Source organism: Podarcis gaigeae (assembly GCF_964106915.1).
Source record: "Podarcis gaigeae genome assembly, chromosome: 2".
Classification (NCBI taxonomy): domain Eukaryota; kingdom Metazoa; phylum Chordata; class Lepidosauria; order Squamata; family Lacertidae; genus Podarcis; species Podarcis gaigeae.
In genome coordinates, this window is record NC_139679.1 from 31,036,080 (window position 1) to 31,061,709 (window position 25,630).

General features: G+C 41.1%; 1 protein-coding gene across 1 annotated transcript in view; it reads right to left on the reverse strand.

Moving 5' to 3' along the window:
- Positions 1–25,630, reverse strand: part of LOC310839080 (E3 ubiquitin-protein ligase RNF213-like) — a 94,269-nt gene that overhangs the window by 64,845 nt on the left and 3,794 nt on the right. Inside the window, exons 2-14 of the mRNA XM_083727295.1 lie at positions 25,167–25,313; positions 22,661–22,851; positions 22,311–22,439; positions 20,741–21,397; positions 16,643–16,818; positions 14,657–14,815; positions 13,198–13,394; positions 9,545–9,837; positions 7,627–7,883; positions 5,957–6,166; positions 4,750–4,945; positions 2,601–2,656; positions 1,922–2,075 (exon numbers count right to left, since the gene is read on the reverse strand). Of these exons, the coding sequence (XP_083583421.1) occupies positions 1,922–2,075; positions 2,601–2,656; positions 4,750–4,945; positions 5,957–6,166; positions 7,627–7,883; positions 9,545–9,837; positions 13,198–13,394; positions 14,657–14,815; positions 16,643–16,818; positions 20,741–21,397; positions 22,311–22,439; positions 22,661–22,810 (2,634 nt within the window). The 5' untranslated portion in view covers positions 22,811–22,851; positions 25,167–25,313. The remainder of the gene's footprint in view (positions 1–1,921; positions 2,076–2,600; positions 2,657–4,749; positions 4,946–5,956; positions 6,167–7,626; positions 7,884–9,544; positions 9,838–13,197; positions 13,395–14,656; positions 14,816–16,642; positions 16,819–20,740; positions 21,398–22,310; positions 22,440–22,660; positions 22,852–25,166; positions 25,314–25,630) is intronic.

Below are 25,630 nucleotides of genomic sequence, written 5' to 3' on the forward strand. Positions count from 1 at the left end.
CCTACCACTATTGAGATTTTTACATTTTGGTTTTTATCACACAGTTCTCCTATTGATTCATTCCTCTCTCTCTCTCCCCACCCCAGCATTTACTGCTCCCTCCTTCAAGTATAATCCAGTATGCACATTCTGGTATAATAAAGAGGTTAAGACAATACAGAATATTCTATATATTAAAAAAGAAAGCAATACAAAACCTAAATAGTGAGAGATAGTACTGATACTGGAGAAAGATGTCAACTTTTCATTCTACTTTATGCATCTCCCATATTATTGGGCACTGGGTGGTATTTCACATATACAAATATCCATTCCATATTTTGGTTAGAATTAAGCACCTTTTTTTTTAAAAAAAGGTAAAGGACCCCTGACAGTTAAGTCCAGTCACGAACAACTCTGGGGTTGCGGCACTCATCTCGCTTTACTGGCCGAGGGAGCTGATGTTTGTCTGCAGACAGTTATTCTGGGTCATGTGGCCAGCATGACTAAGTCGCCTCTGGTGAAACCAGAGCAGTGCACAGAAACACCGTTTCCCTTCCCGCCGGAGCAGTACCTATTTATCTACTTGCACTTTGACGTGCTTTCGAACTGCTAGGTTGTCAGGAGCAGGGACCGAGCAACGGGAGCTCACCCCATCGCGGGGATTTGAACCGCTGACCTTCCAATCAGCAAGCCCTAGGCTCAGTGGTTTAGACCACAGTGTCACCCGCGTCCCACAAAACACCTTTACCTGCCAGTAATTAAAAAAAAAAAATTTTAAGGATCTATTCTTAACTAGATTTTAGAACTATTAATACAAATACATTTAGAAGTTGTAAGATATCAGAGTAAAGAGAATCTTCTTTAGCCAATGCAATTTAAGCAGATGTTTAAACCAGTTAACATTACATACTCAAGTTTGGGCTTTTGTGCTCCTCCACTGTATCCATTTCCAGTTAACTGCAGCTTGTTGTTATTACTAAATCATGAACTATATTAGCGTCAATTAGTATTTATTGAAACAAGTCAGGATCATTAATTATTACTTAAAGTTTGCTTTTTCAATAAACCGTAGTAAACACTAACCACAGTTTGTCCATTTGCAGTTCATTAAAAACAGTTCATTACAAAAGAAAAAGAGGTGGCCATCCCAAGTGAGGTCCACTTAGCATCTTCACTGACACCATCTGGTCCAGCATTCTGTTTCCAATACCAGCCAACCATGCACCTCTATAACTCAAAAGGCATGAAGCTAAGGCCATCTCATTTCAATCCCTAGCATCTGGCAGTCAGAGGTATCATGTCTCTCTGAATAGAGAGGTTCCATTTGGGATCTTTGTAACAGACATTGACAGATCTAGAGTCTTTTTCTTTTTTTAAGTCACCTAAGCTCATGCCCATCATATCTTGTAAGGAATTTCATGTCAATATCAGTTAAGAAGGAACTCTGGTTAATGCTGGCAAAAAAAAAACAAAAAAAAAAAACACCACACCGTAGAAGGGGAAGAGATTGCAGTGTTGTGACTCCTAATCTACTACTCTGTGACCTGCTTTTAAAATGGTGATTGATTGTTTCTAGTTTCTGCTGGTTTTGCTCCTTAATTTTTATTGTTTTTAGTTTGCATTTTCTCTTTGTTTTAGGTAGCTTATTTTGTACTGTGTCAATTTTGCTTAAGCCACCTTTGTGTAATTCTGTAGAAATGTGGCGTATAAATTTATAAATAATACATTGTGTGAAGACTTTACATTTTTTCCTGAACCTACTGGGCAACAGTAAAGTAAGGCAATCAGACATAGGGGGACCAAACTTAGCCTATTTTCCCCTTCCTTTTGAGCTTCCTTACAGAATCTCTTCCAGACGGCCTGGTGACTTGGTTCAGGAGAACACAGAAAAATATGCAGATACACAAAAAAATGTGCAAAATCATATAGAAATTCTTACCTCTGAAGGTGCAAGTCCAAGAATCCTTGAAAAAATCGCAGCAGATGAAGCTGGTATATTGTATCGCATTACTATTTTAACTTTGCTGCATAGCATCTGATGAAGTCTTACACAGACTGTCATATACGAGTTCCAAGAGTCCTGCTGCAGCATGCTAAATTGTGAAATACTTTAATTACTGTGGGTGCAGAAAGCATTGCTTCTCTAATGCAGACTTTACCTCTGAGATTCTATGGAATGTGAATAATTATTGAAACTGTGCAGCCCTGCGTGCAGATTATATGCATATGTGGCGGGGTGAAAAGATACTAGATTACTGGCAGAAGGAGAAACACATTTCATAATTTGATAACAAGAGCAAGGATAAAACTAGCAAAGAAACTGACAAATTGAGATCATTCACAATTAAAGAACTAGTAAAGCAGAGCTGAGGAAAACATGTACTGTACTTAAGTGAACTAACACATCTAATTAGATTCTAAAGGCAGAGAGCACTCTATGAAAACTGAGGTAATAATTGTAAGGACATAACTATTAAAATGATTCTTTAGAGACAGTTAAATGTTTTGTAATCCTTCTATAACTGTATTGCAACCTATATTCTCAGACTCCATTTTGTGCTTTGAGGACTTTTTCCAGATAAGCATGTTTAAGGAAGGTATGTACAACTTTTACTTACCCATTCTGTGTACTACAGAGGATATTTATCACCATCTCCAGAAGCTTTTCTATTTCCTATGAAAGCGATAAAAAATAAGCCAGAGAACCAGAATCATTTCTTACTAGAACGCTGTACAAAACACCTTCAAATCATGCAACAATGAAATTGATCTATCTGGCTACGTTCTTTGCTTACTAATCTCTACTGCTTCAAAGCTCTTATTTAGGTTAGGGCTTTGGCTCAACGGTGGCCACTGTTCATTGGGTCTGGTGGGGCAGAAAGCAGGGCAGCTAATGAGAGGTGGAACTAATGGTAAACAGTTCTATAATAGGCACAGAGATCCAAAAGGTATTTATGCAATGGCAGCCATGAATTGTGGAGTTGTCTCCAGCTGGCCAACTCCGGAGCAGTCTCACTCCAAACACACCAAGCTGTTACCATCCAAAAGCATACTCAGCATCCTCAAGAATTTCCCCTTCAACCACTTGGGAACTAGTTCCACAAATACTTTTAGTCACATATTAACAGTAGATTGATATACACATTACTAAAGACCAAGTCCCATGGATTTCGATAAGACTTTCTCTCTGGTTAAGTATGTATACAGTCAAACCTCGGTTCTTGAACGCCTCTGTTATCATACGTTTCGGCTCCCCAACACTGAAAACCTGGAGGTAAATGCTCTGTTTTTTTAACGTTTTTCAGACACAGCTTCCGTTTTGAGTTTCCCTATTTAACTGAAGTTTCCACTTTCAGTTTTCGGAAGTCAAATGGTCTTCCGGAACTGATTACGCTCGAAAACCAAGATTCCACTGTAGTAGGAATACGGAACCTCAGGCCTTTGGAACTCTCTCCAAGCCACGCCCCTCATCTCACCTTGCTCTATCCCCTCCTCACGTGCTTTCCCCTGGCTGTAATGCTTCCTTGAACTGTGATAATTTAGCCTCGTTTGCCTAGTTGGGAGGATGAATGGATGGGTACAGAAAACTGACATTTGAATGGCTAGAATGTACCTTACTGTTCAGAAGTTACTTATACAGTATCTGTTGTTTTACCAACTTTTTCCTCTGGTGCCGCCCACCACTGGCCTGTGGTCTCTGGAAGGTTGTCTATGTGGGAAATAGGCTCTCAGGCTGAAAAGGTTCCTCACTCCAGAAGTACAGATTTCAGCCTCAGTAACTTATTGATGCATTAAAATCAGTATAACTTATTAGATTTATTTATTTGCCAAATGAATTTGGCAATGTGGTTTGGCGTTATTAAAAAAGACCATTTGTGTTTTTATATTGTGATTTTATGTTGTAACCTCCCTGAGACCTGGGGGTATAGGGCAGCATACAAATTTAATAAACAATAATAATAATTTGGTTTTGAACTTTTTGTAGGTGTATCTTAACAATAACCATGGTTAGGGTTTGTCAAGTTTGGAATCTATATGGTTTGAGTTATTAAGTGTTAGGTGTTCTTTCTTTAAAAAAAAAATCAGCGTTAAATTTTAAGATTGCTGCCCCAAACAGCCCTAGGTATGATTAATGAAAGAAAAGAAAAGGCTGGAGTAGGGCATTCCCATGACACAGTCCTGACAGAGTAACCATGATTAGATTATAGATCAGTCAATACTAATCCTATACAGTTCTGATTAGGGAATCCATGGAATATCTATACAGTCATACCTTGGAATCCATTCCAGAAGTCTATTTGACTTTCAAAATGTTTGGAAACCAAAGCAAGGCTTCTTATTGGCTGAAGGAAGCTCCTACAGCCAATCGGAAGCTGCAGAAGCCCCATCGGACGTTCGGCTTCCAAAAATATTTCACAAATCGGAACATTCACTTCTGGGTTTGCGGTGTTCGGGAGCCAAAACGTTCGAGCACTAAGCTGTTCAAAAACCAAAGGTACGACTATACTATGTATGGACTATAACAAAGGTTCATTCCCCATAAAATATGCTGTCTCACTTAAGGCTGTTTTAATCAAGAGACCTCAATGTCCCTTTCATGTATAATAATTCTATGGCTTCTCATTCAAACTATCAGGATAAAGACCAATGTTCTTTATTTTAAAAATAACGAGATCTGATTGATTGAAGGGTTTCTGTGGGGAGCTGAGGTATTATAACTTATGCTGGTGTGATCTTCTATAAATGAACCAGAATTAAACAACAAACCTCAAAGTTACGGCAAGTGATTTGCGAATTCTTCAGTCGATGAAAGGTTCCTAGAAGACAATCTAACGGATAAGCAGAAAACTCGGAGATAAATTCAACCAAGTCCCCCAGAGGTAGCAAGGTGAACCATGACCTGAACAGTGCTCTATCTCCGTTCATCAAATGTTTCTTATTTTTCATTAGTGTAAGCAAGTGTCTACCAAAAAGAAAAAAAAGAAAGAGAAAAAAGAAGATATATTCAATATATATAGTTTTTTCAATATAGGTTTTTGCATGGTCAAGAAGATCAAAATGAAAAAGGTGGCTGAAACCAGGATAAAAACCTTCAATCCCTTAGGAAAGTTGCTTGAACAGCTTCTGTCCTCCAGCTTCTTGACTAGTTATTGTTCCTTGCTGAGAATCTGACTTCCCTATGTGACTTTGGCCTGTGATTGGGCTTGGTTTCTCTTCTGTGATCTGACTTTGCTCTCTGGACTATTCTGCAAGTGGGTACTGGCTGCTGGCATCCTTATCCTTTGAAGCAGGACATAGCTTGACCACAATTGTATATGTTTTTGGAACCCAAGATTGGACAACTAGAATGTGCTCCAAATGGGTTACCCTGAAGGGTTTTTCGGAATTGGCCCAGAAGCTACAATTGGTGGAGAACACAGCAGGTAGATAAACTTGTGAAGACAAAATGCTGCCAGCATATAATATACCTTACTTATGGGATCTGCACTGGCATCCAATCTGCTATCAGGCCAAGCTCAATATTTTGGTACTAATGTTTAAGATACAGCTCAGGACCTGGTTAAGAGGCCACCTTTTCTTAACATACCCAGTAGGTCACCACCCCGATGTATTTTTTGAGAGGGTGAATGAATAAGGAGAGATATCTCAATTGCACAGTGTAGAAGAGGAACAGAATAGGAATAGCAACCAGTCTCTCATGTACCACGGATTTTTGAAGGGCCTTTTGTATGTGCCACACATAATTGCGTCAGGGACTGGTGGGCACACTGGCACCTGTGGGTGCCACGTTGACCACAAGTCTACCAACACAAGAAAATCTTAGATGATTTCCTTTATTGTAAGAAACATTCCCATTCTACTTCTTGCCATAAGAAAAGCTTGTTCAAATCATGCCACTTTTCAGTGCAGTAAGTCAATGTGACTACTGATAATTTCAGAATGAAATAAAGTAACAAATACATTAAAAACTTACTTTTTATGTTCCTGTTTATTCCTGCATTCAACAAATAAAAGACCTTCCAGCCCTGCACACTTCTCTTCAGAGTCAAGCAGAGTATTCACAGGAACATGCTCAAGATCAACAGAAGCAGTAAATAGATGAAAAGCTGGAATTGTCCACAGCCACTCATTAATGTTTTCTTCGATACAATGATTGCAAAACCTCTTCAAATATTGTTCCACACTGAAAGAGAAATAAGAAACTAACGCCTACCAGTAAAAGATTTTTTTCTAATTAAACAAAACCTGCATTAAAAGTACTTGTGCATGAAACCAAAGGCTTTGTGGTTCTCTGCATAGGGTGCTCTCTACAATACTTCTGCATTTTTTATATAGAAATATATAGACCATTGCAACAAAAAGGTAATAACATAGTCGCCCCAAATTAATTTCTGGTTTTGTTGTATTTCTCCTGCATTCTGAATGAAGCACAGGAGCTGTTAAGGCCAGAACAATGGGCTTGGATTGACAGTGTCTCTTTTGCAACTGCAACAAACCCAAAGCAATGGAGGTCCCCAGTAGAAAAAGGCTGGGATACTTTTTTGCCAATCTCCAATGCAGATTTTTCAGGAAGGAAACATGCAAGGGGAATCAGCAAAATCATCTCTTCCACTTCTGCCAGTGGCAGAACCAAGCCAGCTATCTTTAAAATTGCACACAAAAAGCGAGTCAAGTTATATTTTTCTGTTGTGTCTCATAAAGTTACTACTTTTTCTGTAGGAGTACAGAATGCTAAATATTTCAACTTACAAATTACAAAACAAGTACTAAAAAGTTCAGAATTCAAAAGGTATTTTAATATAGTATAGTATGAATAAAATTGCACAGAAATAATTAGAACTGATTGTCAAGTATTATATATTATATATTAATATTATTTAGGTTTACGTGATGTTTTCAAAAAGCAAAACTAAAATTCTTTGGTTTTCCAAAAGCAGTTTATGTGTTTCTTCATCTAATACACTTACCAAGCTAAATGGTGTCCAATCACAAAAATAGCTCAGTTGAATTCTTCACACCAAAAAATATATTTTAAAGCATGGGTAGGCAAACTAAGGCCCGGGGGCCAGATCTGGCCCAACTGCCTTCTAAATCCGGCCTGCGGACAGTCCAGGAATCAGCGTGTTTTTACATGAATAGAATGTGTCCTTTTATTTAAAATGCATCTCTGGGTTATTTGTGGGACATAGGAATTCATTCATTCCCCCCCCCCCCATATAGTCCGGCCCCGCACAAGGTCTGAGGGACAGTGGACCGGCCCCCTGCTGATAAAGTTTGCTGATCCCTGTTAAAGACTGCTCACTGAAGAAATTTGCAAAGGTTAAATTTCACCCCCTAAAATGACATACCCTGTTCTAGGAGGCAAAAAAATCAACAAGTGCATCTTTATGGAGATATAGCTCCTACTAGCACAATGGAAATTTCTCCCCTCTTACTCCCAAGGGTTGTTTTATTTGTCAATCAAAAATGCTTGTGCTGACAGAAAAATAATAATTGAATGACACTTAATTCCTCCTAAAGTATAGAATTATGAGCCTATTGAAGTTTTGCATATCAGTGAACTGCTAAAACAATGTCACAAACTTGAAACACTAGTCATTTAATTAACACTAAACCTGAATTTTCAAATCCAAAATTACATACCGTAGCTCATGTGAAAACAGTTCTTTGAAAGATTTTGCTTCATCTGCTGGTGGTTTCTCCAAACAAAGAAGGCTACATAACTGCACCAGATCTTCTTTTGATGTTGGAAGTCTATAATATTCTCCTAGTACAAGAATGATCACTGCCAGGCCCAGCTTATTTTTCTTTGCCTTGTTCCAAGATGGACAGCTTGTATTGTTCTGATTAAGGAGGGGATGGGCTGTTTCTCTTAAATAATTGAGAATTAACTGCTTGATCTAGAGAAAAGGGTGAAAGTAATAAAACCAACTCCACCTATTTTCTTTAGAAGACAATTACTTAATCTGAAATGCTTATTCAGATTATCATTAAACGGTTAGATTGGCACAGAATTCTGGCCACAAATCAGGGCTAATGCCATACATAAAACAGAAACCATTAGTTGCTTCCAATGTCTTTAAACGACATATCTGCCCAGGCTTTCCATGACCCATAAGTCTGGAACCAGTTTTATGCACCTGAACTAGATGAATTCCAGTTTTATTTTTTTATATGTATTTTGGAAGTTTTTACACTACTGTTTCATTGTTGTACAATATTAAAGATCATTAAAACATATACCACCCAAGAGATATTTTAAAATATTATGCAGTTTATAAGAGGCTAGCAAATAAATAAATAAGCAAGCAAGCAAGCAAGCAAACCTGTGCACAAGTTGGTTCATGCAGCTCAAGAAGTTCCCACTTTGTCCCTCTCTAGAGTTGGGTAAACAAACCATGGAGTAGCTACCTTGGTATTACATGTGTACCAGCATTCATGATTTGCTTCACACAACTGAACCGATTTGCCACAAAGCTAAACAATGGAGTGGCTGACTTGTTTCCCCACTCTAGAAAAGGAGGAGCAAAGTGAGGAATACTTAAACTCCCTACACTACCACGCATGATTTGATTAACTATGGCTTATGGCCAGCATCAATGAAAATACTATGTCCAATAGCACATTCCAAAGTAATTCTTCTCCTCTATACAGAAAACAGTGACATTTACAGATGTGATGTGTCCATTCTTTATGCTTAGTACCAAGGAACCTCCTCAGTGCCCAGCATAAATAATATGCCAGCTGAAAAAGAACAGAGCCAGCAGTGTACCTAGAGGTATAGCGTGGGGGTATGTGGAGGGGCCATAGCCCCAGGCCCATGCTTTTTAGGGAGTATGAGCCAGGTACCCCCATGCAAGGATCCCTGTCCTGCCCTGCCTGCTGGTGGGGGTCTCTGAGCCCTCTCACTCAGCCTGGCCCTGCTGCCGCCTCCCCAGCTCCCTTGCTGAATGGCCTAGCGTTGGGGGCGGGGGGTTGCCTACCAAGGGCTGCATCAGGTAGGCAGGCAGGCAGGCAGGGGCGCAGCGTGGTCTAGCTTGGCACTAGCTGAGCTGGTGTGCAAGCTTCATGAATCCTGTGCATCCCATGCACCCAGGGGCATTGGCACCACGGGCTGACCTAGTGAGGTGGGTTGATGGCACACACATGCGTGCTTGCATGCCCTAGGTGCCACAATGCCACTGAGTACCTTCTCTGCCAGTGCATTCCAAGTGAAGGCAGCAGCAATTAGTCCAGGGCTGGGTCAGCAGCTGCCTAAGAGTATTGTCCCTCTAAGCTCTGCAGAGGCTGCACAAAATGTTATAGATCCATCAGATTTATTACAGGCAACTTTGTATTAATGTGTTCAGTGTGTGCAACTGTGTATACACGCATTGCGCCGAACACAGAAGTGACCCAAAAAGTCACAAAAAGGGGCAGAACAGGGTGAGGCAGCAGCTGAACAGGGTGCTTGCATATATTTGAAATACTATTGAAAAAGCCTGCAATTTCATTTAAACATGTGGTACCTCATAATGTAGAAAATCTTGTTCTAGATAATTGCAACTTTGATTTACAATACCTCTTTTTCTCCAAACTGTAAATCAGTCCATTCCTTTGGCTTGTCCTCATATACCATTGGTTTCCAATTCACACAAAAAAACTGATGGAACTGATGGATGAAGCTGCTGACATTGAGAGGAGTCCAAGTGTTCAATATACTGAAGAGACTTTCTAGCATCACCTTTGCTGCTATTTGTTTTCCTTTCACAACCTCTTTCTCTGGATTTTTAAGCCCAGGAATGTTGTTCTTAATAGTATTCCAGAAAGTGTCAGATGGTTTAACACATACTATATCGTCATACTGATGCCAATCTGTTAAAAAAATATTTTAGGTTTCATTAACACAAGATCAGCTTTCAATAAATACATGCGCCTATAGGCCCATAGCAAAAAAGCGCCATCCCTCTGGCAAATACCCTCTTCCCTCCCCTTGCACATATGGAAATCTCTTTCACTAACTGCTGGTGTGTCCTGCAAAACCCCAACCTGGAAGAGAAAAACCACACAGCTCCTTTCTGCCATGGGCAAACTCTTGAAGAAAAATAGATGTTATTTCCCTCCTGGGAGGGACCTGTGTGCACTGTTATACAGTGGTTCCACTCCTTCCTCCTGGGCCGTGTTCAGAAAGTAGTGTTAAGGGATGAGTGTTCAGACCCCTGGGCTCTCATTTGTGGGGTGCCTCAGGGTTCTGTCCTCTCCCCCATGCTTTTTAACATCTACATGAAGCTGCTGGGAAAGATTATCAGGGGGTTTGGGTTGGGTGTTCATCAGTATGTGGCTACCACCCAGCTCTACCTCTCTTTTAAATAAGAACCAGTGAAGGCGGTGAATGTCCTGTGTGAGTGTCCGGAGGCGGTTGGAGGATGGATGGCAGCTAACAAATTGAGGCTGAATCCTGACACGATGGGGGGATGTCAGCAGGCAGGTGTGGGGGACTCCCTGGTCCTGAATGGGGCAACTGTGCCCCTGAAGGAGCAGGTGCACAGCCTGGGAGTCATTTTGGACTCACAGCTGCTCATGGAAGTGCAGGTCAATTCTGTGTCCAGGTCAGCTATCTACCAGCTCCATCTGGTACGCAGGTTGAGACCCTACCTGCCCACAGACTGTTTCACTAGAGTGGTGCATGCTCTAGTTATCTCCCGCTTGGACTACTGCAATGTGTTCTACATGAGGCTACCTTTAGAGGAGACCCGGAAACTACAATAAATCCAGAATGCGGCAGCTAGACTGGTGACTGGGAGTGGCCACCGAGACAATATAAAACCGGTCCTGAAAGACCTACATTGGCTCTCAGTACGTTTCTGAGCACAATCCAAAATGTTGATTCTGACCTTTAAAGCCCTAAACTGCCTCGGCCCAGTATACCTGAAGAACTGTCTCCAGCCCCATCGTTCACTGAGGTCCAGCTCCGAGGGCCTTCTGGTGGTTCCCTCACTGCGAGGTTACAGGGAACCAGGCAGAGGGCCTTGTTAGTGGCACCTGCCCTGTGGAATGCCCTCCCATCAGATGTCAAGGAAATAAACAACTATCTTACTTTTAGAAGACATCTGAAGGCAGACCTGTTTAGGGAAGTTTTTAATGTTTGATGTTTTATCGTGTTTTTAATATTCTGTTAGAAGCCACCCAGAGTGGCTGGGGAAACCCAGCCAGATGGGCGAGGTATGAATAAATAATACTAATAATAATTACTCCTGTGTGTTAGGACAAAGGAAGCAGCAGCAGGAGGACTGGGTACCTTCCTCTCCCTTTATGTATCAATGTACATTTGCCATCCTCCATCCTCTCCTGTGATATTTGGACATCAAGACATATCGAGTCCCCATTGTGCGCTTCACTTCCACTCTCCCTCCTGCTGGCACTAGTCTGCTAGCCACAGTTAACACTTTGCAAATTGTTCTGCCTGCAAAGCAGAGCCTTTGGAGGGAAAGCCTCAAGTGTTCCACTTTCAGCTAACTGGCAGAATCACAGAAGGTAAACAAGTGCTGCATTGATTGTTTGCAGGATGGTTAGGCAAGTAGGTTGCATTAATGCTGAGTGTTTCTCTCTTTTCCACCCTGCCATTGCCATCTACATTCATACCACAATGCACACATCAAGAGAAAAAACATGAAGGCAGTGAATAAAGCACCTTCTGGCGGAAGGAATGGATATTAGATTCTTTGTCTACTCCTGGCTCACATACCTTGCAGTAATGGCTGGTGGGGCTGTATCGTTGACCTGGTACCCCAATGCCACACAACATACGGATTATTGAGAGGGGAAGGGCAGGGGGGAATCTGCACAGTCGTGGAGTGGTGGAATGGCTCTGTATTGTGCCTGCACTGAGCTCCCTTGCTCCCCCCCTTCAATAACCAGCAGCGATGGAGGGAGTTGGGAAGTTAGGTCAGCAATGCAGCCCCACCTCTGGATACTTGCAAATACTGCAGCCCTTTATGATGATGGAAATGTATTTCCACTTAATCCAATCATAATTTGAACATCTATGTGTTTACAGAAGAGAAATTAGACTTTGTGTGACAAAATATGCATGGTTTTCATTTAGCTAGCTCTTCCAAGTCTCTGTGCAATAGCTATTCCTGGTCTTCCCCCATGTCTCCCACTTAGCATGGAAGAAGACTGCATCTACCGCTACTGGGGGAGTTTAAGAAAAATTGTGCATCCTATGCACAGTTCCTTGGAATTAAACGCAATTAAGCTCTGTATTGCTTACTTCTGAGTAAACATACTTAGGATCATGATGTAAAGACACTAAATAAAGTAAAAGGGGTTTCTTGATAACTGAAGTAATGGAGAAACAATTACCCAAATTATGAAGCTGTAGACTTTTGCAATATATGTACCAAGCATATATAAAGTCCCCTTTCATTACTGCGTAATCCTAATAGCTAGCCCAATTATAATTGCTTTCTTCTCCCTAAATATTCCATAAGTAGGAATGTTTGTTTGCTATTTTATAATCGTCTAAAGACCATTTGAAGTTCAATACATGAAATTTGATGTCCAGGACATTGCCCTCAAATGATTTCAGCAACTGCTAAGTAGCATGAACAAATACATATTTCCATTGACTTCCACGGAGGTGCTTTCTGAATTCCACTGCTTCCATGTTCATTTAATTGTCATATTCATTGGAAAGTTCTGCCCCGAGCAAATAGGGAGCTTTATATCTCAGTTTGGCAGGAAACATTACCCCCACAGAGAGAAATAATGTCCACTGCCAAGTCAGGAGGCTAGATCATACTACAGCAGCCCAACTTAGTAGCATCTGAATACTTTGGGTTACAACCCCTATCATCCCTGACCACGCTTGGTGGGACTGATGGGAACTGTAAGTCCAATAAGCATCTGGAGGGCTACAGGCTGGGAAATGCAGTAGTACAGCAGTCAGAACCAGTAGCTTCTATTAGGCTTCTTAATGATGGTTTGCGACCCGATGCTGGCCTGAGAAATGAAGCAGTGTTCAAACAGCCCTCCAATATTGGCCCTTCTCTCATCTATGCATTCCTTCTAGCTACTTGGACTCTGTTCTACATCTAGCACTTGCTCCAGAACTTCAGAAACTTCCATGGAGAAATGGTTTTATATACCGTTTCTGTTTTCTTGGGAACTACACACACCCTGTTTATAAGGTATTATCAAAACCACAATCATACGGCAGAGATAGTTCCTTACCTGGGCCATATAGTAATGCTGGATTTATAAACAAAAAACGATTTACAATTATTCCTTTATGAGAAGGTTTGTAAATGAATTCCCACTCTCCGTCCTTCCCACGTGCAACATAGTATTTATAGGGAATTGGTTTCTCCATATTATCCTTATGAATAGTGACACAGCCTTCCATTAGGTGACCATGCTCACCAAGATCCCTAGTATTAAAAAAAACAAAACACAAATGTACATCTTAGCAGTAAAGCAGGACAATAGGCAAAAGTTTTTCAACTAACTTTTATGGAAGGAGAGGTCTCCAAATATTTACCATTTAATATATAGTTATATGCCTTAAAACATAACGACCTGGAATAAACAGTGTTGCTAGATCAGATATGCATACATACTAAATTAAGAAGACACACACACACACACACACACACACCTCACCACTTTCCCCCCATGTTGAACGATACTATTCTAAACACTGGCCCCTATTTATACATGGTATTCTACTCTCAAGAGGTTAATAGTGGAACAATCTACAAAAGAATAATGTAGCCTAATAGCTATTACGGCAATGTGAGGAACAAGCAAGCAGCCTTAGTAGCCAGAGGGCAAGAATTTGGTAGCCTACATAGCATGTTGATGTGCATATAAAGTAAGGGATTCCTAGAGGAGATGTATGAGAGTTCACACAGAGACACATAATTCTCCCTTAAAGTTGGTCCAGTATTGGCCACATCACTCCATATTACAGGGTTTGCCTCCACCCCAGAGGTACATCCAGTTACAATACTTCATTATCATCATGCAAACTTTACACACACACACACACACACACACACACAGACACACACACACACACACACACACACAGAGAGAGAGAGAGAGAGAGAGAGAGAGAGAGAAATAGTGCTCAAAATGGCTTACAACAAGGAGAACAGCAAAACGTTTTTAAAAATCAAGAGTCACAACTACCACTTCAAAGTAACAAGGATAACAACATCATTTGTATGCTGCTGCATTTATTTTTTTAAAAAATTCAATACTGTAAATGTAACATCATACCTCCTGGCAATAATAAAGATAGCAAAGGAGTTTTACAGTTTCACCTTGCTAATGAGAGAATAAAAATGACGCTTGTTCTTTCTGTAATATCTTTCTCCTCTGGTCATCATGTTTAATTGGAGACATGTTTAAAAGTAGACATCTGTTCCCAGTCAGTGCGGCCCAATCACACAGTGATTAATGAAAACTGCCTTATCTGAACTAGGGGGGAAATTAGTAACCGCAGAGTTCGAAAAAGATAAAGCAAGAATGCTAGGACAGAGGTACTGAAAAAATCAAAGAGGAGACGAAATACCTTGCCAGATCTTATTATTTGTTACCATCATCTAGCACTTCTACATATAGCAGTATTCTTTCTGGCCCATGAATCCATTCCAAAGCTTGCATGAATGCACAAAATTGTACTCACTTTGTGAAAGTCATCTCACAGACATTTTCCTTCCAGTTAACATAGCCAGATATGCCTTGTGCCCTGACAAAAACTTTGTGCTTCCCAGCATCCAACTTGAAGTCCTTGGAAAGTATAGCATGAAAATATACTGTAACGCCTTCATCAGAACTCACATGGCTGCAACAGTGAAGACAACAATGGTCAGTATAACATATTTTGGTGAATTTATGGAGTAGGGCACCACAATGTATCAGAACAGAAAATGGTTCCATGGCGTTGAAGAGTCCACACCACAACTCTACAGTATATGTTAGAGGAGAGGAGAGGGAGAAAACTACCAAGAAGAGACACCAAGTATCACTGTATGAATAAAATTAGAGAAGTCTTTCAGAAGCTTCAAGGAACAGATGGTGAGATATCAAAACTCATTTTTTTTCCTATAAATTTCAGCTAATATTCATTATACCAAACAGTATGATCCAGGTTCACAAATCAGTTCAAACTATTCATATTATTCTATACAAGATAGTTCCTATGGTCAGAAAATGCAAACAGATGCTCAAAGAATCCAAAATATGCCATTGCTGGGAATTAAAAGCAATAGGCATTACTCAGAGCAGACCCATCTAAATTAATGGACCTAATTTAGCCATTCTCCTTAAGTTTTACTCTGAGTAGACTAGTTGAAATTAACAGTTGATCACCACCCAAAATGTACAAGGTTCACTAATACTGTTCACCCCAATTGCCAGGGTGATGAGGGTGTCAGGGTTTGGCAAATGAAATAAACTACGGTGTGTGTTTCCTTCACACCCATGCCCTCCATGCCCCCCAAGCCAAAAAGTTCAGCTGGATATTTGTTTTGGCTCTAACTGTTAAGTGCAGAGCCATTAAGAAGCCTTCACCCTCCCAACTTCAGTTCCAAGCTGAACGGATATTGTTAGTGCCAAGGATAGGAACAGTTGCATCTTAGTCTCCAAAGTTTTGGCAGTACCTATGCCAATACTATATTACATCAATTATGTGTTGGAAAAGACATAGCAAGTCCATATGTGTAGCAGTACATAAGCAGACAGGCTTCTGCCCAAATAAGATGCAAAGACATTACACCAGCAAGGGTGGAGCTACGCCTGGGCTGGCATGGTACAACCTCAAGAGAAGCTGTGGCTGTCACCAATTTAAGGGAGCAATCCAAACCCAAGATCCACTAGGATGAGTAATGTTTGGAACAGGCAGTCTCCTACACCAACTGAAGGCTTTCATGCTGGCTTAGCCAGAGATACTCTAGGCAAGTCCTCCATCCTGGCTCAGCCAGCTGAACTGAGGCTTTTAGTCCGGGGGGGGGGGGGCGTGTTCCAGGGCATGTTGGGGGTGTGGAGAGGCAGATTTAACCTTATTCCAAATTCTGTTCAGCTCAGTCATATGACCAGCAACCCAGTGAGAGTTACACTGGCTAAAGGGGTTGGATAAGTCAAACTCAACTTTAAAGACTTCTTTCCCTCCATTAGGCTTCTGAGTGGAGTTTGGAATAAGGATAAGTCACACTGGCATAATTTATCCCAAGGTAAATTAAACTGGCTCCCTGAAATATGGATTGCTCTACCCTTAAGTTGCTTATGTCAAAAGGGAAAACAAGCAGGTATGTTAAAAAGTGTAATGTTTATTATCTTCCGCCTTCTTCCTAAAAAATAAAATGAACTGATCAATACAGAAATAATGAGTGGGTAAAAATGATTGCTCAAACAGTTAGCTTATCCATTGTGGTCTTTTAAAAAATGCTTTACAGAAATAATAGTATTTTAGAAATGGTACTAATGAGATGTTGGTGGCACTGGGAAGATCTATGAACACTACATAGTGAAGTGGGTTAGATGAGTATTTGCGGTAATTTCAGATTTAGTAAAGTTTCGTGTTTCTAACCTTTCGGATCAGAACTATGCAACAACTGCTACTGGCCAGTTCCAATTTAATACCACTTTTGAAATAAACAGAAATGTGCTATACCTCTGCTTGACTTCCTGGTTTGCCTGCTGCTTCTTAGTCTTTTGATCTTTCTGTTGCTTCTTCTCATTGGTAGCAGCAGAAGTCTTTCCCTTCTCAGACCCTTCTGCTGGAGTTTCTGCTTCTTCTGTTTTTTTGCAGATATTTTCCGCTTTAGTCTGTTCTTCCAACTTGGCTTTCTGTAACACAGGCATATGTGATTCAAATGCTTGAAAAAATGTACTAGTCCCTTGTGGCTTGAAAGGGGGGGGGGGAGGACTTAATCTTGTGCCGGCTACCAAGGAGAAAATTATGCTTGAGACACGTCATCAGAATGGGTTATATTAGAAGTTTCCGCAAGATGGCGAGCGGACCGCGAATCTGACAGCTCCTGTCAAATTTGGCCCTATTGGAGCCTAAGGGGAAGAGCGCAAGCGCGATGCACCTCCCCAAAAAGACCCAAGAGGAGCACTGAGGTGTCTCGGGGTCCTGCGGCTCACTAACGGCCGCTCGGTACTGCCGGTCCCTGCCTTTGTGCCGAAAGGCGCGGAGAGTGGGGGGAGCCAAGTGTGCCGGTGAGCTAGGCACCAACATAGCTTCGTAGAGAGCAAAACCTAAAATCCAGCCACGAGCGGTTACCTTTTCAGAAGACCAAAGCCGATTGCAAAGGTGAGGAGTGCTTAATTTGATTGATTTGGCAAAAAATGGGAATATTAAAAGGAAGTCCGCTCCCATTCCTGGTGATATGAGCACAAAAGTGAAGTGTTGATGAAGTTCACTTTGGAAGATAAGTTAGCTAATGAATAATAAGGATTAAAAGATTTCACCAAGCTCTCAAGATTTTCTCTTTAAAAAAATACATTGATCTTGACTTGAATTTGAATCCATCCTATGTTGCAATTGAACTTGACTTTAAATGGAGGCTAAACTGGAGAAGGACTGCACTGTTATTGTATGGAAGAATATCACAAATTTCCTCTCAGGAAGAAAGATTGGACTGACCCTCTGAATTTATGCTACTTGTAGGAAAGAAGTTAGAAGACATCTAACCTAACGGAATTATAATTGTGGACTTATTTTATTAAAAGGTAACAGCTGGTTAAAAATCAAGATTATGAAAAAAGGACTATAATATTCATTGCTAATATTGGCCTAAATCAGATTTTCAAATAATTCAGTTTTATTTATACAGTATTGGCAATTAAAAATTACTCTGGTGTTAACGGATGTAAATAAGGGGATATACAATTGTTAAATCTGCTAAAATTTGTTTTTGTGAGCAAAGTAGAAGGGAGGGAGGGAGGGAGGGAGGAGGCTGGAAGTACGGGTTTTTTTTTTATTGAGTCTAGTGAAACGACCTTGACAAAGTACTGATAAAGCCAAAATAACACTTTCCCTGGTGGGAAAGGACTTTTTGTTTTGAAATTTAATCTTAGAAAGGAAGCTGGGAAACAGCAAGAGAACTGCAGCCCCATCTCAAATTAGAATTGGCAGAAAAAATCTTAATGCTGAAACAAACCAGCAAAGCCGTAAGACAAGAGAAATATGAATTATTTGACTTACTTTTAGAATTTAAAAGAGAATTGTTTGGTCAGACAAAAGAAATAAAGCAAAATGCTGATAAGGCAGCCTCTCTAGTTCAGAAAAATACTAATTTACTTTCTGAGGCTGTGGGACAATTTAAAGAAGTGGATGCACACACCACTAACATGGGAAAGGCTGAGGTACGAGGTTTGAGGAAAATGCAAGGGAAAGTGAGGGTGGTCTATGACAAAAATGACACCTTGTGTGAATTGATTTGGGAAGCTTTGACGGTGATGGAGATGAAGCAGGAAGGACAGGTAAAAGGTATGAGAGGCTACCATATGTGGTGGCAATGCAAAATTATTAAGAAGGCTTGGGAAGTGATATATAAAGATTTGAAGAGAATGTTGAAAATGACTTTTGTTTAAAAAAAGAAGAAGCTATGATTCTGAAAGATACAGGACCTAACCGATTTACCATGCAAAAGACTTTGTTCCTGCATCTGAGAATGGATGCCAGGCCAAGACCAGACCAGCCCTATAGAAGGAAGAAGCCACCACCAAAGAAGATGGAGACTGGCAAAGCAAACTAATGAACTATGCAGGACATACTAGACATTTTTAAACTCTAGAAAGAAAAAGGACATTGTTTTGTTTCTTTTTTTAAAAAAGGGGGGATGTTCAAGGCATATTTAGCAAGCTTTGTGTATAGGCTTTTACATTAGTTGAACTTTTAAAGGTCACTTGTAACAACGTGAATAAGGTTTTAAAATTGGATATTTAAGAACGTAAGATTTTGTGGATGTGTGTGAAGAAGTATAAAATGATGGAACCAGGAGGGGGAGTGGAGGGAAGTCAATTAAGATGTATGATTTTGATTGTGATGTTTGTTTTTTGGGTTTTTTGTTATTATAAAATTAATAAATTGTGTGTACACACACACACACACACACACACACACACACAAATATGGGGGTGGGTGGGGAGCTTAATCTTGAGCCCGGCTCCCAATGAGAAAATTATGCTTGAGACAGGTCATCAGAAGGGGTTATTTTAGAAGCCATGGACTAGGCGGGTGGGGTATCTCCCCCACAATATTTTGTTTTCATGCAAATGAATCTCTTCTTTCAGCAGCCTCTGGTGAATCCTGGTGGTAAAATCTGGCTCTTCACTGGGTCAGGTTGGATGGGCTGCCTTTAAGTATTTTCTTCCACTGTGGCCCAGTGCACTATGCAACTAGATCAGACAAGCTAGCATGTGATCCCTTAAGCCACTCCCCAAAGCACTTATGCAACATAAAATCAGGGGAATTGGGAGGACACAAAAGGACAACTTCCTTTTCAATCCCTCAGTGAATCTTACAGCCCTGGGCAACAAAGGAAAGATTCTGAAAGGGAACCATCCAGTCCAGAGCAGGGAGCTTGTCCAGATCTGCATTGGCTCCCAGTACGTTTCCGAGCACAATTCAAAGTGTTGGTGCTGACCTTTAAAGCCCCAAATGGCCTCGGTCCTGTATACCTGAAGGAGCGTCTCCACCCCCATCATTCAGCCCGGACACTGAGATCCAGCGCCGAGGGCCTTCTGGCGGTTCCCTCATTGCGAGAAGTAAGGTTACAGGGAAGCAGGCAGAGGGCCTTCTCGGTAGTGGCTCCTGCCTTGTGGAACCCCCTCCCAGCAGATGTCAAGGCAATAAACAACTATTTTACTTTTAAAAGACAACTGAAGGCAGCCCTCTTTAGGGACGTTTTTAATGCTGTATTGTTTTTAATATTCAGTTGGAAGCCGCCCAGAGTGGCTGGGGAAACCCAGCCAGATGGGCGGGGTATAAATAATAAATTATTATTATTATTATTATTATTATTATTATTATTATTATTATTAGGCTAAATGCCTTTTAAAAACAAAAGACCAATCCTGGCACCTAAAGAAGCTTCAGCAATCAAGGGACTAACCCATCTTTTAACACCAGGGACATTGGGGAAGGATGACTAGAATGATTTGTTCACTGTACTCCTCTCACTGCTGCTTCTTGCCCCATGCCTGATAAATTCAACGGGGGAAGGATTATTTTGCCTGGGGCCCCCTGAAACCTGGAGCTGATTCTGTCTGTTAGTCCTATGTGAATTTCTTGACAACTTTTGATACCAAGCACAGCACCTTTTGGGAGTACCATTCTAGGATGAAGTTAACAGGTAACAGTTCTGCAGTGGTTCTAGTCCATCCTGGATTGTAGATTTCAGAAGATGGTGCTAGGACTGGCTGTGCTGGTGGATTTGCTCCATGCCAACCTCTATGCTGCCTCGCCCTTCTTTCCCCAGTAAGCAGCAGCGGCACAGCTGTCAGGAGATCAGGTAAGTGGCGTCAGTCCACCACAAAGTCCACTACCGCCTGCAGGACTCGATACTGCCTTCTACTCTGTTCAACAACTGCATGAAACTACATGGGGAGGTCATCTAGAGATTTAATTTCTACTTTCATTAATAAGCAAATGGATGACATGCAGCTCGAACTCTCCTATTTTCCTAAACACCCAAGAAGGCAATGGAAGCAGACATATGCCCACACAACGAGACAGCCAATAGGACTGCAAGCAACATACCTTTGAAACCGAAGCACTTGTCTGTTGCTTGGTCTCTTCAACTTTTTTCTTACGACCTGGGCTCACTTCCGATTCAGACAAAGTTGTCTTAATTTCCCGATTTTGATCTTCTGTACTTGATTTTGCAACTTTATTTTCGGAAGATTCACCAGTACAGCAAGGGTCCAAAGAGGCACTCTCTGCATCTCCATCAGAATTAGGTTGTGTTGCAGTAGAACTTGTCTTACTTTGTTCTTTACTAGAACCTGTCTGTTCACCAATTACATCATTCTTTTCAGAGCTCTCCTCCTCCATCTTCTCTTCTGCAACTGCAGCACCAACATGCTGGTCTGCTGCACCATTATTACTATCCTGACTCTTGGTATCAATATCACCAACATATTTTTCTGCAACAACTGCTAGACTCTGATTTATGTCTAAGGGGCTACTTTTAATCTGACCTCCACTGTCACCAACTGACTCCTTGTCTGATTTGGTCAATTTATCTTCTGGGCTTTGAATTTCCTTTGGTTGGTTTTTTGCATCTGTCACTTCAGGGCTAAAGTGATCAAGACTTAGTGGTGCTGAACTAAAACAACTTGTCAAGGATGTCATTGAGGAGTCCTGAACTTCAGCATCTGAGGAATGCCTTTTCTTTTTCTTTTTCTTTTTCTTCTTCTGCATGATGGAAAAAATAAAATAAAATAAAATAAAATAACACTCACCTCTTAAAATGGAGAAACCCTGATTTGAAAGGTTCAGAGGTAAAGGAAGAATAGATCATTCACCCTACATCCTCAATATTAACCTTCCCAGCATATGCTTCCACTCTTAGCTATGGAAACTTAGGCACACCCGTTATTATTACAGTGGTACTTTGTAAGTCAAACATAATCCATTCTGGAAGTCCGTCAACTTCCGAAATGTTCAGAAACCAAGGCACGGTTTCTGATTGGTTTCCGAATGCGGAAGCACGCCAGAAACAATAGCGGAAGCTGTGTCAGACATTTGGGCTTCCAAAAAAGCATTCGAAAACCAGAACACTCACTTCTGGTTTTCGATCACTCGGGAGCCGGAACGTTCAACTCCTAAGGCATTCGGGAGCAGAGGTACGACTGTACTACTAATTACTTGTCCTTCAATCCATGGCAAGGAGCACCTCCTATCAACTGATTGGTATGCAATTATGCACTTTCCTGGACAGAAATAACTTTCTGCTATGACTCATGCATTGGTGAACTCAAGACTGGATTACTGTAATATGCTCTTTGTGGAGCGTCCCTTGAAACTGGACCAAAATCTGAAGATGGAACATAATGCACCCATGGCTGCCATTTTCCATGGGTGAGAAAACCTAGCTTTCATAGGAAGCTGCCTTTGATTGAATCAGGCCATTGGTCCATCCAGCTCAGTGCAGTGGCAGTAGCTCTCCAGGATTTTGGGCAGGGTTTTCTATTTGCAAGAACTAGTCAAGGATTCTGACAAAAATGCCATTTTTCCAATCAGCAATTCACAGCAGACACTTGACTGGCAACTGATACTTCAGACCAATTCACTTACTTAATTACTCACTGCACATAGGAAAAACTACCTGCTGCGGGCTTGAGCATGGGCTGCTGCCCTCATATAGGTCTGGTTTCTCCTTTTTCCTTTTTCTGGAAGGAGGGTTATCATCCTCATTCAACTCATTCCAGTCAACATCGTTCTCAACTTTTACTGCCTGTTGAAAAATAGCCTTGCTTTCAGAGAGCTTAGCATTTGTAAGCAAAATGTAACTGCTTGCCTATCAATGCAGCAACTTTAAACCAAGTGGCCATTTCAAGAAGCATCAGCAAAGCACACTTAACAGCTCCACCATAGCAGACAGCAGGAAGCAGGAAGCGAAAGTTTGTATTTCTGAAATCTCTGCACTATGCCCAACCTGTTCTCAAATGTACTCACTTTTTTCTGTGTGAGAGAGGCTTGACTCCCAGGGCTCTCAGATAAAGATTTTTCTGGCTCCCCTTGTGCTTCCCCAGTTAGTGGCTGCTTATCAACGGAAGATCCCAAGGAAGGGGAGCTTTCCACTCTCAGTTCGCCCCCAGGCTCCATCTCCAGCACTGAAGTCAGTTTTGCATCTCTGTTTTCTGCAACTGAAACAGAAGAATTGCAGAAAGTTATCTATGGAGAAGTCTGACATTAGTTCAGAGGCAGGGCTGGGGGTCTCAGTGGTGAACAGGAACCAACATTTTTAGACACAGAAGTCAGTAAATTTTCTGTCAGGCCCACAAAGAGCATTATTTAATTATTAAATCCCCAGGCATGAACCCCAGGTTACACCTCTCTTTCAATTAAGAAATTGAAGAGCATATGCTTGCCTTTCTGATGCAACAACACATCTCAGATACTGTCTCTATAATTCACATTTCATTTTATTAGCGCATCCCATTCATCATACTGCAGAAAGTAATTATTTTAATTAATGTACAACAACAAAGTAAGTTACACTTTCTCTGTGGCTATTGCACCATTGCCATTTTGGTCTGCAGTGTTTTTTTAAATCTGTTGCTGTATATATCTTAATGTTTCAGTTTCTTTTCACACAGAGTGTTAACAACACATATGCAAGCTGTTTGACTAATGTCCACCAACCCATTTGGCTGTGCCTATTTGACTTTTTTATGTAAGCCGCATTTGGCATTTTGTCTAAGACAGACAGAATGTTTTAATAAATAAATGGGTCACATAACAAGCCTTCTAACAGCTGTTTTCCCCCAGTGGTGTTATTCTAGCATGTTTGGGCCATAATTATGCTTGTCAAACTTTCCCCCCCACTGCAGATGGCATGGCGAGAAGGAAGAGCAGCCTCTTCTTACCACCATTATATTCTTAAGATAGTATCTCTCAGGTAAGGGACAGAGATGTGTTTTTGGATCTATGTTTGCATAGATCGCAGAGTGCTGTAGCGTTCCTCACTTTATAGCATAAGGGAAAGTAGATGTGTAATAAGAATCATGAGGTAAGGGAAGTGTTAGGAGTGTGCAGAAAATGGGCAAGTGAAAGACAAAAAGCTGGAGGGGGGAAAGCTGGACATTCATTTATTTTTTCCAAAGTGCAGCTGCAAGGGGCTTGTGGTTTTCTTATCTAGTTGCTGGGTAACTTATCACGTACTGTTGCATATGAAATATTCTCCCACATCCACATTCCTGAGGAAGAGAAGAGGACAGTTGGGAGAACAGAGAACTGTGGGAAATTGCAAGAGTTAGGCGTTTGGACAATTGCTTTCTGTAAAATTTTAGTAAGTTGGAACTGCTAGTGTTTAGAAGCTTGGAGAACTTGTCTTGTCATATGTGTGAAATGTATGAACTATGAATGGAGGCAATATAATCCGTAAAATACTGCTAAGCGTGTCTTGCTGTTGGAGAAATTTAATCACTTCTTTGGACTTCCAGGAACACATACCCCAACACATTTACCCAGTTAAGGTTTGGGGGCATGAGTTTAGTGGTTTTTTAAAACAGTGCATTTAACTCTACAACTAATACTCCAAAAGAGAATGAAAACATGGTATGGGAGAAAAGAGTGGAGAGACAGACAGAAATAACATATGCACAAACTGGAACTTATATACATCTCATGCTATTATTGATTAAATTACAGTGGTACCTCGGTTTATGAACTTAATCTGTTCTGGAAGTCCATTCTTAAACCGAGGCAAGCTTTCCCTAATGAGGCCTCCTGCCGCCGGTGCCCTTCCATCGTTCAGATTCCGTTCTTAGACCGAGGTAAAGTTCGCAAACTGGGACACTATTTCCGGTTTTGCAGAGTTCATAAACTGAATCGTTCTTAAACAGGACTGTTCTTAAACTGAGGGACCACTGTACTACCAGTTGAATTTTACACTTACTCTCCAATACAGAGTTAAAGGTAAAGGTCCAGTCGTTGCCGACACTGGGGTTGTGGCGCTCATCTCGCTTTATTGGCCGAGGGAGCCGGCGTACAGGTCATGCGGCCAGAATGACTAAACCGCTTCTGGCGAACCAGAGCAGCGCACGGAAACGGCGTTTACCTTCCCACCAGAGCGGTACCTATTTATCTACTTGCACTTTGGCATGCTTTCAAACTGCTGGTTGGGAGGAGCAGGGATCAAACAATGGGAGCTCACCCCGTGGCGGGGATTTGAACGACCAACCTTCTGATCGGCAAGCCCTAGGCTCTGTGGTTTAACTCACAGCGCCACCCGCATCAGGAACACAAAAAGGCAAGGAGAGGTAAGGACATTGACTAGCCAGCTACAACTCTGCAATGTCCGGAACATTCATAGGCAAGGGGGGCAATAAACCAGACAGACACCAATGATTCTAGAACTTTCAATGTCTTTTACGTATTTTCATTGTGTCCCTAATTCATCTTGAAAAGTAGTTGTACACCATTTTGTGATTCTTGGTTAAGGCTGTAAATGACTTACTTTGTGTGCTGGTAGAAGAAGCCTCAGCTAACTTCTTCCCACAGTCACTGCAGAATTTGTGAGATGCAGGCTGAGCACTGCCACATTCAGGGCATTTAAAGCCCTTTTCATGCAATTGCTGATCCAGGGTGAAGTTTTCCCCCCAGCCTGTTGGAAAGCAAGAAAACGAAAGACAAATGGGGTGAGGTGACATTAGTCATACAACTTGCTTGCATATTGTTTCACTCAGTGAAACGAAACTAACTGGAGTAACATTTTATATATTCATAGAGAATTAATAAATGTAGTTCTGCTTAATGATTCATCAGATCCGGATAAGTTCACTAGTTCTGTATTTTAACAGTATGTTATAAACACAGGAACCCACTTCAAACACACACACACAAATGCATAGATAGGTTTCAATTACAATAATTCTAAAATTAGCATCAGGCATCAAAATGTAATCAAAGTTATAACTTGTA